The sequence below is a fragment of the Antedon bifida genome, chromosome 3 (assembly GCF_963402885.1).
Source record: "Antedon bifida chromosome 3, ecAntBifi1.1, whole genome shotgun sequence".
Classification (NCBI taxonomy): Eukaryota; Metazoa; Echinodermata; class Crinoidea; order Comatulida; family Antedonidae; genus Antedon; species Antedon bifida.
Window position 1 is genome coordinate 22,084,479 of NC_136228.1, and position 16,184 is coordinate 22,100,662.

Here is a 16,184-nt window from a genome sequence, read left to right on the forward strand (position 1 = left end):
TTTTTGGTTGAATATGCTAAGTCTGTCAGGTTGTAGCGTTGTAGAATGAGGTAAAGATGACAAAATATTCGAGAGTTATATACATTCAAAGGATTACATTCGGCATTTACTGAATTTGTTTCAGTCAATTGTCATTGTTGTATTTCCTGTCGGAACATTGTGTCGAAGCGCCGTGTATCTTTTGTTTCATTAAGTAGCTTCCCCACACAGTCCATAGTAAGTTCAATCACGGAACCCATAGTAACTAGTTGTTGGTTTTTGGTTGAATATGCTAAGTCTGTCAGGCTGTAGCGTAAGTGGGTACTCCCATTTCCAAAATTGTTCAATTCAAGATCATCAATCCGTTCCGTTTTCCAAAAGATTACATTCGGCATTTACTAAATTTTTTTCAGCCAAAATGATGTTTTACTCCAGTATATATACACTAAGTTTATAGTAAGTAGCGTCCCTACTTAATTTTTGTTTTTGTTTTTGTTTTATTAATTTACCCCTCTTTTTGTTTTATTTTAAAAGGAAACAAAGAAATCTTTTCGTAAACGTAACCAATTTAAATGAAAATAAAACTAAACATTGGAAAACAAAAATCATCAAAAAAAATAGTGAAAGTAACATCATGACGTCACACATTAAACTTTAGTATGTCAAACACCCTGTGTTTCTTCCCTTTGTTAACAAATCCGGAAGATGGTTAATTACCTGTCGGTATAGTTCAATCAAGACATACTTATTATTTAACTTCATTCATTGTTATCTTTTTGTTTTAGTCATTGTTATAATATCCGGATCAAATAACTTATGTCTTTGGATTATGTCGGCATACATCAAGCAAATACCTCAATTAACTAGTTTTAATTAACCAGGTGCATCTTTATTAAATCCATGACTAATTCAAATCTTACAACAATCCTTTACTTCCTTTACCCAATGTTAACCATTGTATTATTATATCCGAAACATAACACCTATTGACTTCAACCATTGTAAACCAATTGTTCACTATATAACAATTCTAGTGAAATGATATACTCTATTGTCTTATACCATCCCCATTGTTAACCATTGTTATAATCACGACTGACTATACCGTATACCTCTCTACTAAGAACGCAACATTTTGTGTCGGGAATTCCGTTTATAAATTTATTATTAAAATCAAATCAGAACACGTACAGACTTTGTTTTATAAAAATGTACATAACACACACGTTATTTATTCATATCATACAATTTAGACAAGATGGTTCATAAAAAATATTTAGAAATGTAGCTAGGAAACTATAATAATATACTTTGGAAATATATAATATTGACATACATCTTATGTTAAGGTACAAATATAATACAATTTTTAAAAACTATTTGTTATGGTACCTCTCGTCGACTGAGTACAAAGTTTAGAGGCGTCACCGAGTTTTCTACTACTTCAACCACGAAACCTTTGCTGAAATATCCTTCCGCCGATACTGTTATTGTGTAGGTACCTGGTAACAATAAACGCCAATATTCACCGTCTTTTGCTAAAGAAAAAGTATATAGATATTAAATCATAGATAATATAAATATGGTTCATTTTAACATATTCTTATTCATACGTAACAACATGGAAATGTTGAATGTTTAAAATGGTTGATCAAAATATATGGGTAAATTATTTCTAACCATTCACCAATGGTGGCGAATTTAAACAAAATCTGTTTCAATTAAAGCAAAAATCAATTCAACTTACTTGAGGTGACGTCATGATTGATTCCTGGTCCTCCTACATGTACTACCGCTCCTTTGATAGGCATATCGTCAGTGCTTGCTATAATACCCTTTACTCCCATATGAATCTGAAATGTTAAAAATAAATATGTACATAATATTACATACTTTTTATTTTAGTGTATGTGATATCACATGTGCCAGAAAGGAATACACACACCGCTACCATCATCATCATCATGATCTTTAACCGTAGCAGTAATATACAGTAATATAAAGTTACTTTGTTGTAACCAAGTCCGACTGATGACATCATGAACCACTAATGAATGGTAAAGAATTAACCGTGGAAATGTTCCACTACAATTGACTTACCTGGTACATGTACTGAATGAGCGCATCTTTGTTGTCAACCCATTCCTTTTCTAATCCCGATTCTGACGAGAATTTAATGCAATCTAACTCGAGCGTTATATCAAAACAATTCGTGTGCAGATAATCATAATCTTGAAGGCCTTTAAAGGAAATACACAAAATAAATATTGTTTATCATCATGGTTTTGTTTGTTGAATTACCTAAAATCGTGTCCGGTATTACTGCATTGGCTCTCACCAAAACTAACGTTACAAGAAGACGTATTGAGATGATGCTATGCCAAAATCTTGACATCGTTGTACCAATGTACATCCGGATGTAGGCCTACACCACATTGTTTGATAAAACTGAGGAAAAAGTAAACTAAACCACTAAACCGCCAAGTTTGCCATGATGTCATGAGTAGGATTCCCATCAGAATCGACTTTGTTCTTTATGCCTAATTATCTATCTGAACAGTTTGTAGAACCACGTCAGAGTTGGGCAAACATCATCTCCCTGACGTGAAACTAGTCTGTTACTAGGCCTAGTTCATATTAGTAGGAAACACTAGGCCTAGTTCATATATTAGTAGGCCTAACCATTATCATATTTAATGTGCTTAAGGAGGTTACAACATTATTATATGTTTAAATAATAAGAACTCACCTCCTTTGACCGTATACCAACTCGCACCATTGGTTATACCATCTTCAAATGTACGACTGTATATTGAGCATGCGCGTGTTCTAGTTGACATAGTAGCGTGAGATTGCGAATATGTTCGTGCAAGATGTCTAAAGAGAGAGTCGTCTGGACTCATTGTATAAGATGGTCGCCCGTTAAAGGATCTTACGTCATCAAATGGATAATTTGCTACCAAATCGCCATCGTGCATGTTGGCAGATAGCACAAAAGGGTATTCCTCAACCCATTCAATGTAAGCTTGTACTTCGGGTTCAGGCTGTTGAAAAATAGTAAAAACAAATAGTTATACATTTCTAAGTTCAAAACATTTGCTACATTAAACATAACTTGTGTGGCACTGATAATTAACACAAAGCATAAACAGTAACTTCAAACAGGATAATTACACAATCAAACGTTATGTAATGTGCTGATAAATGAACACGATGATGTCATATCACTACCATATTTGGGCACATCACAGTTTTTGTTTTTGTTAAACTGGTTTGATAGTGTAGACAGAGCTTAAAATCATAACATCATAACAACGTCCGTTCCCAATTACATGCATGTCAACTATTGCGATAATTTTCCAAATTCAATAAGATAGATAGTAGAGAAAGCTTGATAATAACTAGGCCTAAGGGTCCGTTCAGGCTTAGTTATTTACCCGGGTAGCAAGCTGGTTTCACGGGCACAGTTATCGCTAACTTTGGTGGGTAGGAAACCAACTTAACCTGGCAAAACAACTAAGCCGAAACGAGTCCTAAGTAGCGTGTGCTTGCATACAAATCATTAAAAAAACAAAATTAATTTACCACATAATTCGTCGTATCTTTGCCGTACCCCAGATGATGATTTTTGCCACCAATAATTTCATTTCGATACATAATTGTATTTAGCCGCGGAAAGTTCCTGTTTAAATCAACAGAATGCAAATTCTCACGACCATAGGCATCAATAACCATATCCTGAAATTAAAACATTAAATATCATAGACAATATTTAATAATTTAGTCGACCTTGAGAGTTATAATTTTGGTGCAAACGTTAGGTACAAAAAGTTCTTATTCTGGCTTAGTTTCAATCTAGTCCACTGATGCATGGTATAGTTACATGAACAAGTCGCTATACCATTTTATTTCTTGCAAACAGATTTAATATATTTGTCATGGGGATTGGTTTTAAAGTACCTAACATCAAGATCACTCATCATCACACTTCATCTGTACGCGCGTTTGTTACATGTTTTTTCATACACACATCACGCATCCGCAACCAACCAAATTTCATTTGTACCTCGTTGTTAAAATGACAATAAATAATATCGTATTGTATCGTAATTGTTGGGTCGGTTGCAGTATCTATTTAATAATTTATTAGAAGAGAACATTCCTCAAACCAAATGAAGATTTTTTTAGGCCTACGCGGTTGAGCATTTTGTAAAGGGTCTCAGAACTAAAGAAAAAATACATGTTCTTGGTAAGATCCACGTAATTGCTAAATAAATGTACATTGAATTTATGATCATTTAGATGATAATACCGGTGATTATTATTTCTTACGAATTCTTTGTAGAACTGGAAGGCCTTCTCGAAGCCATCAGGGTTGAGACTTGGAAGCAGGTGGATCCGGGTGTGGTCGACAAGATACCTAATAGTGGCATTACCAGCATGATACTCATTGCAAAGGTACTCAGCTAACTTTAAGATCAACTCGCGTCCAGTTACCTCGTCTCCGTGCATGTTAGCAATATACTTAAATTCTGGTTCAACTGTCAACAAATAAATTGATAAGTTATAAGTACAGAGTCATAAGATTTTATTATAATTTGTTGAATGAAACGTTACTAGTTATATTGAATATAAGTTAAATATTAACATCTTAAATTTATTATACACATTAACAAACAATGGTAAGTAAAAGTACATCCGCTGAATATGTCGTTTATTGTACCCTGCACTTATGGCAAACACTGATAGGCCTACTCTGTCTTGAATACTGTATATTATACATAGGCAGTCGTCTTAAAATTAATTAAAGTAAATATGGTATAACTGGATATTATAATGAATTTATAGATTTTTGCTATTCTTAAAATCCAAATAACGTTTTACGTCTAGGACAAAAATTGTTAATAAGACTACTAAAAAGATACTAAAAAATCTGTATTATTTTAAGTTATATACAGTAGAAAAATGATTAAGGTGATCGAATAAAGTGTTCCTTTAATGGTTTGGCAGCAGTTTTAAAACACGTCATATTCCTCTCGTTGTTATGAAATTATCCCATTATCCCATCATAATACACATTTATGTATTCACAATTCACAATTACATTTACAATATTTAATAGTATACCAAAAGAAGCGAGCGCTTGTCAGTTTGGTAACCATTATTTAAATGCATTTAAATAGGAGTCTCCACTGAGGAGTGTCTTAAAATAGTTTGAAAAAATTGTAAAATAACGTACGAATCTCGTGTACACCAACATTGTTGCTTATTTCCAATGCGTACAACTGTCTTCCGTCAACACTTTGTCCGATACTGTACATCTTGGTAATATTAGGATAAGCTGTCGTGAGATTCTGGAAAAAGATTCTGATATCGTTTGAATCATGATAACGGAATTCATGGAATGACGTACGATCTGCAAGAACAAATGAAATAATAATAAGTACATTAAAGATGAAGATTAACTAAATTAGACTTTGAATAGGTTATTTTGTAGTTTTAATAAAGTTAATTCCTTCCGTGAAAAAAAAACAAAACAAAACATTTTTCTCATATAAAATGACCAAATTAATGGTCAAATTCAACCAAAAACCCATTGGCTGGCAGCCAATTTGCTTTAAATTACAGTTTTTCAGGTAAATAATTTTTTTGTTCGATTCCATTTTTGTTCAAAGTGGATAACTAGTATGTGACAATAAAATGACATATTCAACAAAAACAATTTAAAAAATTATTTTTTCAGGGGGACAATACATCTTTACATTATACAGTATATAAGAAATCCAGCAATAAAACAATAAAATCCATCTTTAGGGACACGCCTATTCGGAAACGCCCCTATTAAGTTGGGACACTTTCTCCGTGAAACGAACAGAGAGAAAGACATGGTTAATCACTTTGACAAAAACTTGGAAACTGTTAAGGAGTTCCATGCTGGTTAATATGGTTCTACTGTATACTATATATTCGTTTGTGAGCTTTTTAAACTAATATAATTTAGTGGAGCTTTTTATTTCTGTTAGGCTTAGTTGATTTAAAATAATTTTTAAAAAATAACTGAAAATGTGACTTACTTCTTGTTCTTTCACATATAGCCTCGTCAGACCCATCACTGCAATCTGGTGAACCATCGCATGCTAAGTTTGAGTCGATGCATCTGTTGAGGAAACCATTACGGTTATAAACGTTGAGTGAATTACAAAAACGTAATTAAATTATATTATAACAATGCATGATACTCAGTATTAATATGCTAACTGTAGACTGTGTCCCGGTGGGCATATCTTTTGCAACTACCTTAGGCCTAAAGGCACATAATTTTATTTTTTAATGAAATGAAATGATACAAATAATTGTACTGAGAAAAACTAAAATTAGAAATACTAATTTCAAATCATTTTCATATAGGCGGTACTTTCATTTTTGTATACATGTAGGGCAGGTTATTTCCAACTTCTTTAGGTTATAAATCGAATAGAAATCTTCTTGACTACATGGAGTTTTATTTTTAAGATTTTAAGAGTTTCTTAGAAAACTATTTAACAAAGATGCTACTTCAATCTGAATGCATTGCAGTAAAAAAACAAGGAGGAATACTTGATGGCCCATCAGCATATGGTAGAAACAATGCCCTTCACCAAAGATTTGCTACTTATATTAAATCAACATACAATAAACAAAAATATGAATTCTATTAGGCCTATAGTTTTTAGTGTTTCTTCCTCTGAATCGTGGCTATCGTTAGACCTATAATTATGCTATTTTACAAATAAAACGTATAATGAATCAGATAAGCACAGTGTTTTATTCGTTGGCAGAGTAAGTTGATAATAAAGCATGGTTCCACTACGCGTCTGTGCTGGCGTGCGTGAATGTGCGTTTTCACAGACGAGTAGCTAAAGAGGTAGGAAACAAGCTTAACCGGAAAAATTAAATTTCCAAACTGCCAAAAATAATGAACCTTACTTTCCGTCACTGACGCATCCGAATTCGCCTTCAAGACAAGCTGTGAAAATAAAAGGAAAGCAGATTATGATTATAAAAATAAATATAGGCCTAATTGTCTGCAAGTGAATATAAAGTTAAAATTGTTTAATTTAAACCAACAATTCCGACCATATCATGAGCACGATTTCATATTTATATTATTTTTGGAAAAACGTATTGATCATATTTTGAAAAAAATGTAGATATATATTTTTCTAGACATTTCATTTGTGATTAAGAAAACAAATTTATCTTCCTAATTTCGTGTAAAAACATTACTATTAACTACTTCCTATGTCTAGATTATAACTGAATTTCACGCACCTCTGAAGCACGATAGGCCCACGTCGTAGGAGTGTTTACAGTCCGTTTCACCCCACACATCATGGCTACAATCATCGATGGTTTCATCAGTTAGATCGCAGCTTAGTTCTCCCAACCAAACCTTCTCTGGAACATTTGTTCGCATACCTCGTCTATGTAGAATTAATAACACAGATTAATTTGTAATTTGATTGAATGTTATCAATTATGATCTCTTGGCAACTGCTAATTCTACAGGCTTCCATCGTTTACACGCGTCTATCTAAGCTCGATTTTTGTCGATTTTGGATATGCTATTCTCTAAGAAATTTTGTAATGTAAACAATTCAGTTGTACCATTTCCCCCGACTGAACCTTAAAACTAGCAGAATGCATAGGGGCCTAATAATAGTACAGTTTAAATCGGAATTGCTGTCAACCACCAACATTTCTTTGTATTTTTACGAAAAGAAATTGTTCTTGTTGTATCTTGTGAATATTCTAATTGTAAAACCAACCCAGCTAGCAATTTGACGTTGGCTCGACGTCGGCAAGCGTTGGCAGACGTCGACAAAGTCGCGGGCAAATTACCGACGTTGTTACAACGTTATGACAACGTTTACTATAAGTCGTGAATTTTATGGTTGTTAGTCTAACGTCTTGCCAACGTCGTATTTCCGTTGAAAAATGTGCCGACAAATGTGCCTTGGGATAACATAAATCCAACGTCTGTTTGACGTCGTTATCATTGGTTGGCACAACGTCTACAAACGTCAACATATTAGAGTTGTTTTTGACACGTCGTACCAACGTTGGTTAAAAGTTGTAAACAGTTGTCCAAATTCTAACGTTGTCGCAACGTTGGCAATTTGACATTGTATTACAACTTTTTAAGTCGGCAAATTTCCGTTGATTTAACGTCGCTATTAGTTGTTGGCTCAACGTTATCAAATGTCGACGCTGCCTAGTCATTTTCTTACGTTGCGCCGACATCGACTAATAGTTGTAACAGTTGTGTAGGAATTCTAACGTTGACCCGACGTTGGAATTTTAACACAAAATAGGTGCATGTCTAACGTCATACAAGTTGTTGATCCAACCTCAGTCCAACGTCGAAAAACCGTGGGCACGTTGCGCCAACGTTGGCTAAAAGTTGTCAAAATTCAAACGTCGTCGAAACGTTGGAAATACATACAATTTTCTAAGTCAGCAAATTCATGTTGATTTAACGTCGCTGTAGTCGTTGTTTCGACGTTAGCAAATGTCGACGCAATAATAGTCATATTTTCACGTTGCGCCGACGTCGACTAATAGTTTTAACAATTGCGTAGGAAATCTAAAGTCAGCCCACCGTTTGGATTTTTACAAAAAACAAGTGCTGTCTAATGTCATCTACTTGACATGTTCAAACGTCGTCGCAACGTTGGCAATTTGACAAATTTCCATTGATTTAACGTCTCCATAGTCGTTGGATCAACGTTAGCAAATCGACCGTACGCACTATAGTCATTTTTTCACGTTGCGCCGACATTGGCTAACAATGTGTATAATTCTAACGTCGACCCAACGTTTGAAGTTTGAAAAAAAAATAGGTGCATGTCTACATCATCTGCAAGTTGTTGATCCAACGTCATCCAAACGTCAAACATATTATAATTGGCTGATAGTTACACATTCGGTTGGATTCCATACGTCATCCCAACTCTTGGACATCGACTCAAATAGAAGCATCGTGTAGTTGGAGTTAAAATTTGTAATTAAGGACTCTTCAGTGAGATGTACTCAGGTATACCATATAACTAAAACCAGGGAACCAGAATACAGAGAGCCCTCCTCTGATAAAAACTATTAATTATATTGTTTTAGCCACTACGAGTGACATTAATTACTCTAATGGGAGAACCTAGGTCACATTCCATTCACTTAACTGTCTCCATTTGAATTTTGAATTGGTAACTGCTATCATCTTGCTCTTCAGTTAATGTTGCTTGTTATTATTTTGCTGGTAAGATTTTGTATTTTTAAACTTTAGGTTAGTTTAAAATGTTTTCGTTGATTACAAATCGTACAATTGATATATATGCAAGTTTTTACATCACCGTTTTGCCATTGAGTGAACCGGTGTAACAGTACTGTTGGCCTATATATTCATATTCTCCTCTTGTAATACCTCTGAGTGATCGTTCAAATCGCGCATAACACTACCACTTCTTTATAGTTTTGATGTTTAAATACGTTACTTAAAATATAGCTATTACCTTGAATATCAAAATATTCGTAAAATAAAATAAATACGTATTGATTAATTTATACTTCTTGTCATTATTAGAGTATTGTAATATGTATTCATTTCTATGTTATAGTTATAGGATAGGATCTTAATACTGCTAAATATAATCCCATATTATTTTTATTAATCGCCATTTGATATTGCATGCCTGTCTGTAGTTTTATGAAGCTAAGATGTAGCCTACTACACTGACAATTTAAGCAAAATATAATTTATCCCTCTTTTAATTGGAACACAGCATTTTTAGCATCATCATATCATAAACACATTTCTATCATATCGTTAATAATTTTTTTACAGAAATATACCAGTATAAGACAGGATGACGTGGCAACAATTTATACCGCAAATGGTCCAATCGTCACTCTGCTTTACAGTCGTAGAACAATGTATCTTATGTGCGATGTGATATGTACTTTTTAAATTTGATAAGGACACTAATGTTGAATTAGAATGAGAAACACAACTAGAACTATTTGAAGTTCGAATTATGTACAGTGTCGCAAATTGTAATTGTAACATAAAAAGAAGTAGGCCTACTTAAGGTAGATCTTAATAAGAAACAAACATTTGTGTTTATATAGGTATATACAGTACATTAATAACCTTAGAATTCTTTATTACATTTTCAATCTAGAACTGTAGGATAACCATTTAGGCCTATGCTGTCTTTCATGAAAATATTTTCACAATGAATCAGATGACGTCAGTTTTAGTAAGAGCAATAATATCGTGATAATAATGTTATTGTTCTTATTGACCACAATACAAAGACATAAATGGCATAAATAGTTATCCCATAGTTCTAGGTTGAAAACCTTGTCGATTTCTTTTGTTTTCCGTAAGAAAAATGTACAGTATGTTTATCTACTTATCGTAGTACTGTACAGTATAAACGTGTCTTAAGCCAAAGAAAAATACACTGGTCTTTACTGACTGGTATGACTGAAATTAAGTAAAAAATATTGTTGTTTTAATATGTATTTATTGTATTTTGTATAGAATAGTAAAGTTATACAGTAATATAAAATGTAGACCTACAGTACTTTATGTCTTTAAAATTAAACCGTATTTGTTCTATTAGGAAACAGATGCTGTATAATTTTAGTTAAATTGTTTTGTCTCTACGGTATCTGTTAATAATAGGATATATTTATTAAAAACATTATTTAACATATATCTGCGTCTTGCGTATTATCAACTGTTTTTAAATAGTTTTAGTTACAACTGTAACTGAAAATATCCAAAGCTAAAACGTTGTTTTAACATAATACTTTTGTTAATATTGGTATTGTCTGTTTTTATCGGGTTTTAGTTGCAAAACTCTACAAACCAATTAGTTTAATATTGGGCTGCAAAATGTATCTAATGTACTGATTCTACTACACCAACGTCATCAAAAGCTGGGATACCGTATTCTATGACGTCTAACGCGTTGGGTCCACTAAAGGCTGATGTAAAAAATTACGTCAGGCCTACGTCGCAGAACGTTAATAAGCCAACGTTAACAAAGACGTTATACCAACGTTGGTACAACGCGTTAGGACAACGTCTACCCAACGCGTTGGGCCCACTAAGGGCCGATGGAAAAAAATACGTCGGGACTGCGTCGGAGAAAGTTGATAAGCCAACGTAAACATTGACGTTATACCGACGTTCGCCCAACGCGTTGGGACAACGTCTACCCAACGCGTTGGGCCCACCAAGGGCCGATGAAAAAAGCTACGTCGGGCCTACGTCGCAGAAAGTTCATAAGCCAACGTAAACAATGACGTTTTACCGACGTTGGCCCAACGCGTTGTACCAACGTCTGACCAACACGTTGGGCCCACTAAGGGCCGATGGAAAAAATTACGTCGGGCCTACGTCGAATAGAGCTGTTGGGCCAACGTAACTGTTGACCTTAACCCAACGTCGGCCCAACGTGTCATTGCTAGCTGGGAACTTACCTGGCTTGTTTTTGTTTACTTAGCATTTGATAAACACCTGGGTACCCCAACTGTCTACAGATTGAAGCAGCCGTTACGGTCGAAAACTGTTTCTTGCAAACTGTCCCCCATTCACCATCATGGTATACCTCAAGGAGTCCTTCCCGTGGAATACGCCCACCGTTCAAACGTATTGTGTTACCTTACAGGAGAAGGAACTGATTGGTTAATTTTATTGATTTTATGTATTTCGGCACATGTGGCCAAGGATTACCAATAGTAAATCACTCTCCTATCAATACCTATGAACCAGTTCACCGGGGTGATCATCTACTCGTCTCGAATAATGAATTCTTTAATGTTCACACGGACAAACTGTATAGCCTAACACTGGACCAACGATTTAAAGTCATTATCCGAGAGAGGACTTGTTCCACCACCCTAATTAGGAGCGAGTAGGCCTCGAACACATGCCGATATTGTTGGCTCTTTAGGTACGGCGCCCTGCCTTAATCAATCGCTCATCCATTGGACTCGCTTAAATAACTATATAAGCATTAGGATTTGTAGGCCTTCATAGCATTGATTGAAACTGCGAGTAGCTAAAAGTATATACTTATTTATTTAATATAAGAGGGCCTATACGCACAGTAATATTAGGAAGATCATACTGCGATATTTTATCATTCCAAAGTGTAGGAATTACATTTTATTAAAATCATAAATAGGCCTATGTTAACTATTAGATTCTTACTATAGTTAATAAACAATTTATATGAAACTATTAAAAAATATGATAAGATATTTTATAGGCCTATAAGAAAAATCAGTTTTACTTACCACGTGCAAAAGATATTTCCAGAAAAACAAAAGCAAGAGTGAAAATCGCAGATAGTTTAGAGGCCATATTATTGACGTGTGAGCTCTTTTACCTCAAGTGTATTTTTGAGGAAATCACAAGTTTATGACCAAGTTATAACGCCGTCCACACCACAGAATAGATGGATCAACCTGAGTTTTCGGCATGTATTGAATATAGGACTATTCCATTATTATTTATAGGGGTGTTAGTCAATATGTTGGGTTGGGTGTGTCAGGCTTGTTGAGGCTTCTATTGTTTGTGTCATTGTGCCAATTGTTTTGTATTTCACTGTGTTTGAGAAAAACAAACAAAAAACTGCTGCTGTAGTTAGCCTATAGCTTTTATTATGTGTCTGTAAATTATATCGTATTTTACACTATATAGGCCCTAACATGTTTTTTTAATCAACAGTTAAATCAAGTAGCCTCTACAAATAACAAGAAAAGATCAAGAAAAAGATTCATATACATACATTTTAATCGTATTTAATTTATGTTTTAATTTATATAAAATATCCAATTTATATTTTAATTTATATAACCCTCACTGCAGCCTCTTTATTAACATCACTAAAATAAAGGTAAGTGTCTGTGGCAACAAATATTCCTCTTGAGGTGATGTTTTCGTGAATGATTGTATTGGTTTGGAACTGAATCGGTTGACGGGTTGTCACTAGGGTAGTTAGTACTAGTAGTAGAAGATACAAGAAATTTTATTTGGTCCACTAGAAAATAGAAAGGATACTGTTTGTTCAACACCACAACCATCTGTTTAACATTATAGCAAATTATATATTGTTCCCTGAAACACAACCAAATTATTTTATTTACATACAATACATAAAACAATTTTAAACGACAATAATAATAAGCAAAATAAATTACATTTATAAAATTACCTTTCTACAAAATGGTACAGTCCAAAGTTGCTTTTTAACCGAAGCTACGCATGCGCGTTAGTGCCGCATGGAACGTACCATTTAAAATAGGGTTAGTAATAAAACCAATTTAATTTAAAAAATCAAATAAATGAAAAAAATAAAATTTAGAAGATCCGAAATGCATAAATTATCATTAAATACTTATTTGACACATTTTGGAAAGTAGAAATGTTCAATATTATATGAATTTCTACTATTTTTCTTCATAAAATGTAATTATTTACTCAAATTATTTTCCAGCATGGGCGATATCGTCGACCATGTGGCTTCAATTTCAAATAGTTGTTGACTATAAATTCAACAATTCAACAATTCAACGTAAACATTTATTTTCTTTCTTTCAATCAATAATAAAACAAATGAATAAGGTATTAAAAAAGTAAGTACGAGTTTCAAATAATACATTTCATGAATATAATATATAAACACGACAGGCAAATAAAGCGGATCAACCTGAGTTTTCGGCATGTATTGAATATAGGACTATTCCATTATTATTTATAGGGGTGTTAGTCAATATGTTGGGTTGGGTGTGTCAGGCTTGTTGAGGCTTCTATTGTTTGTGTCATTGTGCCAATTGTTTTGTATTTCACTGTGTTTGAGAAAAACAAACAAAAAACTGCTGCTGTAGTTAGCCTATAGCTTTTATTATGTGTCTGTAAATTATATCGTATTTTACACTATATAGGCCCTAACATGTTTTTTTAATCAACAGTTAAATCAAGTAGCCTCTACAAATAACAAGAAAAGATCAAGAAAAAGATTCATATACATACATTTTAATCGTATTTAATTTATGTTTTAATTTATATAAAATATCCAATTTATATTTTAATTTATATAAATACATCCATGTTTGTTTTTTTCTCAACAGTTGAATCAAATAGCCTCTACAAACAACAAGAAAAAAATCGATAGATCGAAAAATACATTCTTCAAACTTTATTCAAATATAAGGCACAAGAACTTTAACATTATTTAATAAGGCACAAGGAACATATACTATTTTAACTTACTTAATCTGTTTAATTTATATTATGCCATATCTTTCTCGCCACATAAATTCGTCAAGGTATTCCGGTAACCATTCCCATTTACACCCATTCTTTTTAACTTTAATTTTTCACGATTCCAGTAGGATTCTATGTTTTGAGTGTGGACTCCTGTTATTGGATCAACAAAATTCTTACTGTGGTTTACTGTTAAGTGTCCATCTACCACATCCAGGTCCTGTACTCTGGAATAAACCTTCCATTTATTTGATGGTCATTTTAATATAAGGCATATTTTGATGATTGTAACATCCACATTAATTATTTAATGATCAAGCATAGATGGTAGGTCTAATTTTAATAGATTGGTTTTTTAAAGATTTTCGATTGATTGTAAATATCAATATCAATTACTTAAATATTTTATATTGAAATAGGTGATAAACAAATTTTAATAGAAGACGTACTTTGAAGATTGAAAACATCTATGTAATATACTGTAGGCAGAGATTTATAAAAAATGTTGTTTATTTAAAAAAAAGAAACGTTACAGAGAATCCCAGATCAAGTTCAGATACAATGAACATTGTAGGGAACATACTGTAAGAACATGACAGAAACAAGATATTTAGACAAGTAGAAAAAGAAACATTATAATTGAGTTTGTTATTGTTATCAGTTATTGAAATAAGATTATTGGCATGTATTTATTTTGTCTGTATGGTATTTATATTTTTGTAATATTTTGTTTGGTTGGAATTCACTGAATCTTTTACAGTAATTTATTAATAACAGTACCTGTGATTTTACATTACCATTGACCATTGAAATTGACAGTAATTTTAATGTAGTTTTACAGTTATTTATCAACATTACTCTTGATTCTACATTATGGTAGACCACTTCCTTTGAAATCAACAGTAATTTTACTGTAGTTTTACAGTAATTTATTTATGGCCGGTACCCGTGATTTTACGTTATTGATGACAAACAGACTTTCAGATTAACAGTAATATACTGTAGTAATTTATTAGAAACAGTACCTGTGATTTTACGTTATAGTTGACATCCGACTTTCAAGTTAACAGTAATTTACTGTAGTTTTACAGTAATTTATTTTCAACAGTACCTGTGATTCTACATTACGGTAGACAACCGACTTTATGACCAACAATTTACTGTAGTTTTACAGTAATTTATTTTCAACAGTACCTGTAATTCTACATTACGGTAAATTACTGGCGTCCAGATTGCCAGTAATTTACCGTTTTTTTATAAGAATTTTTTTAACAGTGTAGGCCCTATATATCTTGTACTGGGGAAGGGTTAGTGTGTGTTGCATGAGAGAAAGCTCTGCAATTTTATTTCTGACTATTTTAGTTTTTGTGTCAGGATCAGCTGGAGAGAGAACCTCACAAACATATTGCTAACTCATTGAGTTGAACCAAACATGACACTACTAAATAACACTTAAAACTGGGTCGATGAAATAAAACATATACAGGTATACCTTAAATTAAATATGTTACACAATGTATGTTTTGCTTAATCTTATGCCTTTAGTGTACTGAATTTTTTAAAGTCATAAACGGTTGAGAAAAAACAAACATGGATGTATTTATATATATTGTTTTTCTAGCTGTTTTACTTTATCGTTTTGATTTAGCTTTTCGTTTTTTTTTGTATCTCTATTGAGATCCAGCCACTGATACCCACATTATTGTCATTGTTTCATTAATTTGCCTTTGGATTTATATAAATTAAAACATAAATTAAATAAGTTCTTTGTATGTTTTCTCTTTATTGTGAATAACGTTTGAATGTATTTTTTCTTGTTATTTGTAAGAGGCTATATAACTTGATTCGGCTGTTGAGAAAAAAAAAACAAAACTGTATTACATGA

General features: G+C 32.9%; 1 protein-coding gene across 1 annotated transcript; it reads right to left on the bottom strand.

Moving 5' to 3' along the window:
* Positions 1-1,362: 1,362 nt before the first annotated feature.
* On the bottom strand, positions 1,363-12,394 carry LOC144838248 (carboxypeptidase D-like). The gene is made up of 12 exons (XM_078693599.1): positions 12,328-12,394; positions 11,509-11,689; positions 7,291-7,442; positions 6,946-6,985; positions 6,054-6,136; positions 5,219-5,395; positions 4,312-4,520; positions 3,565-3,717; positions 2,729-3,023; positions 2,080-2,219; positions 1,727-1,832; positions 1,363-1,517 (listed from the first exon to the last, which is right to left on the bottom strand). The coding sequence occupies exons 1-12, from the start codon at positions 12,392-12,394 to the stop codon at positions 1,363-1,365; spliced, it is 1,758 nt and encodes a 585-aa protein (XP_078549725.1).
* Between the last annotated feature and the right edge of the window lie 3,790 nt (positions 12,395-16,184).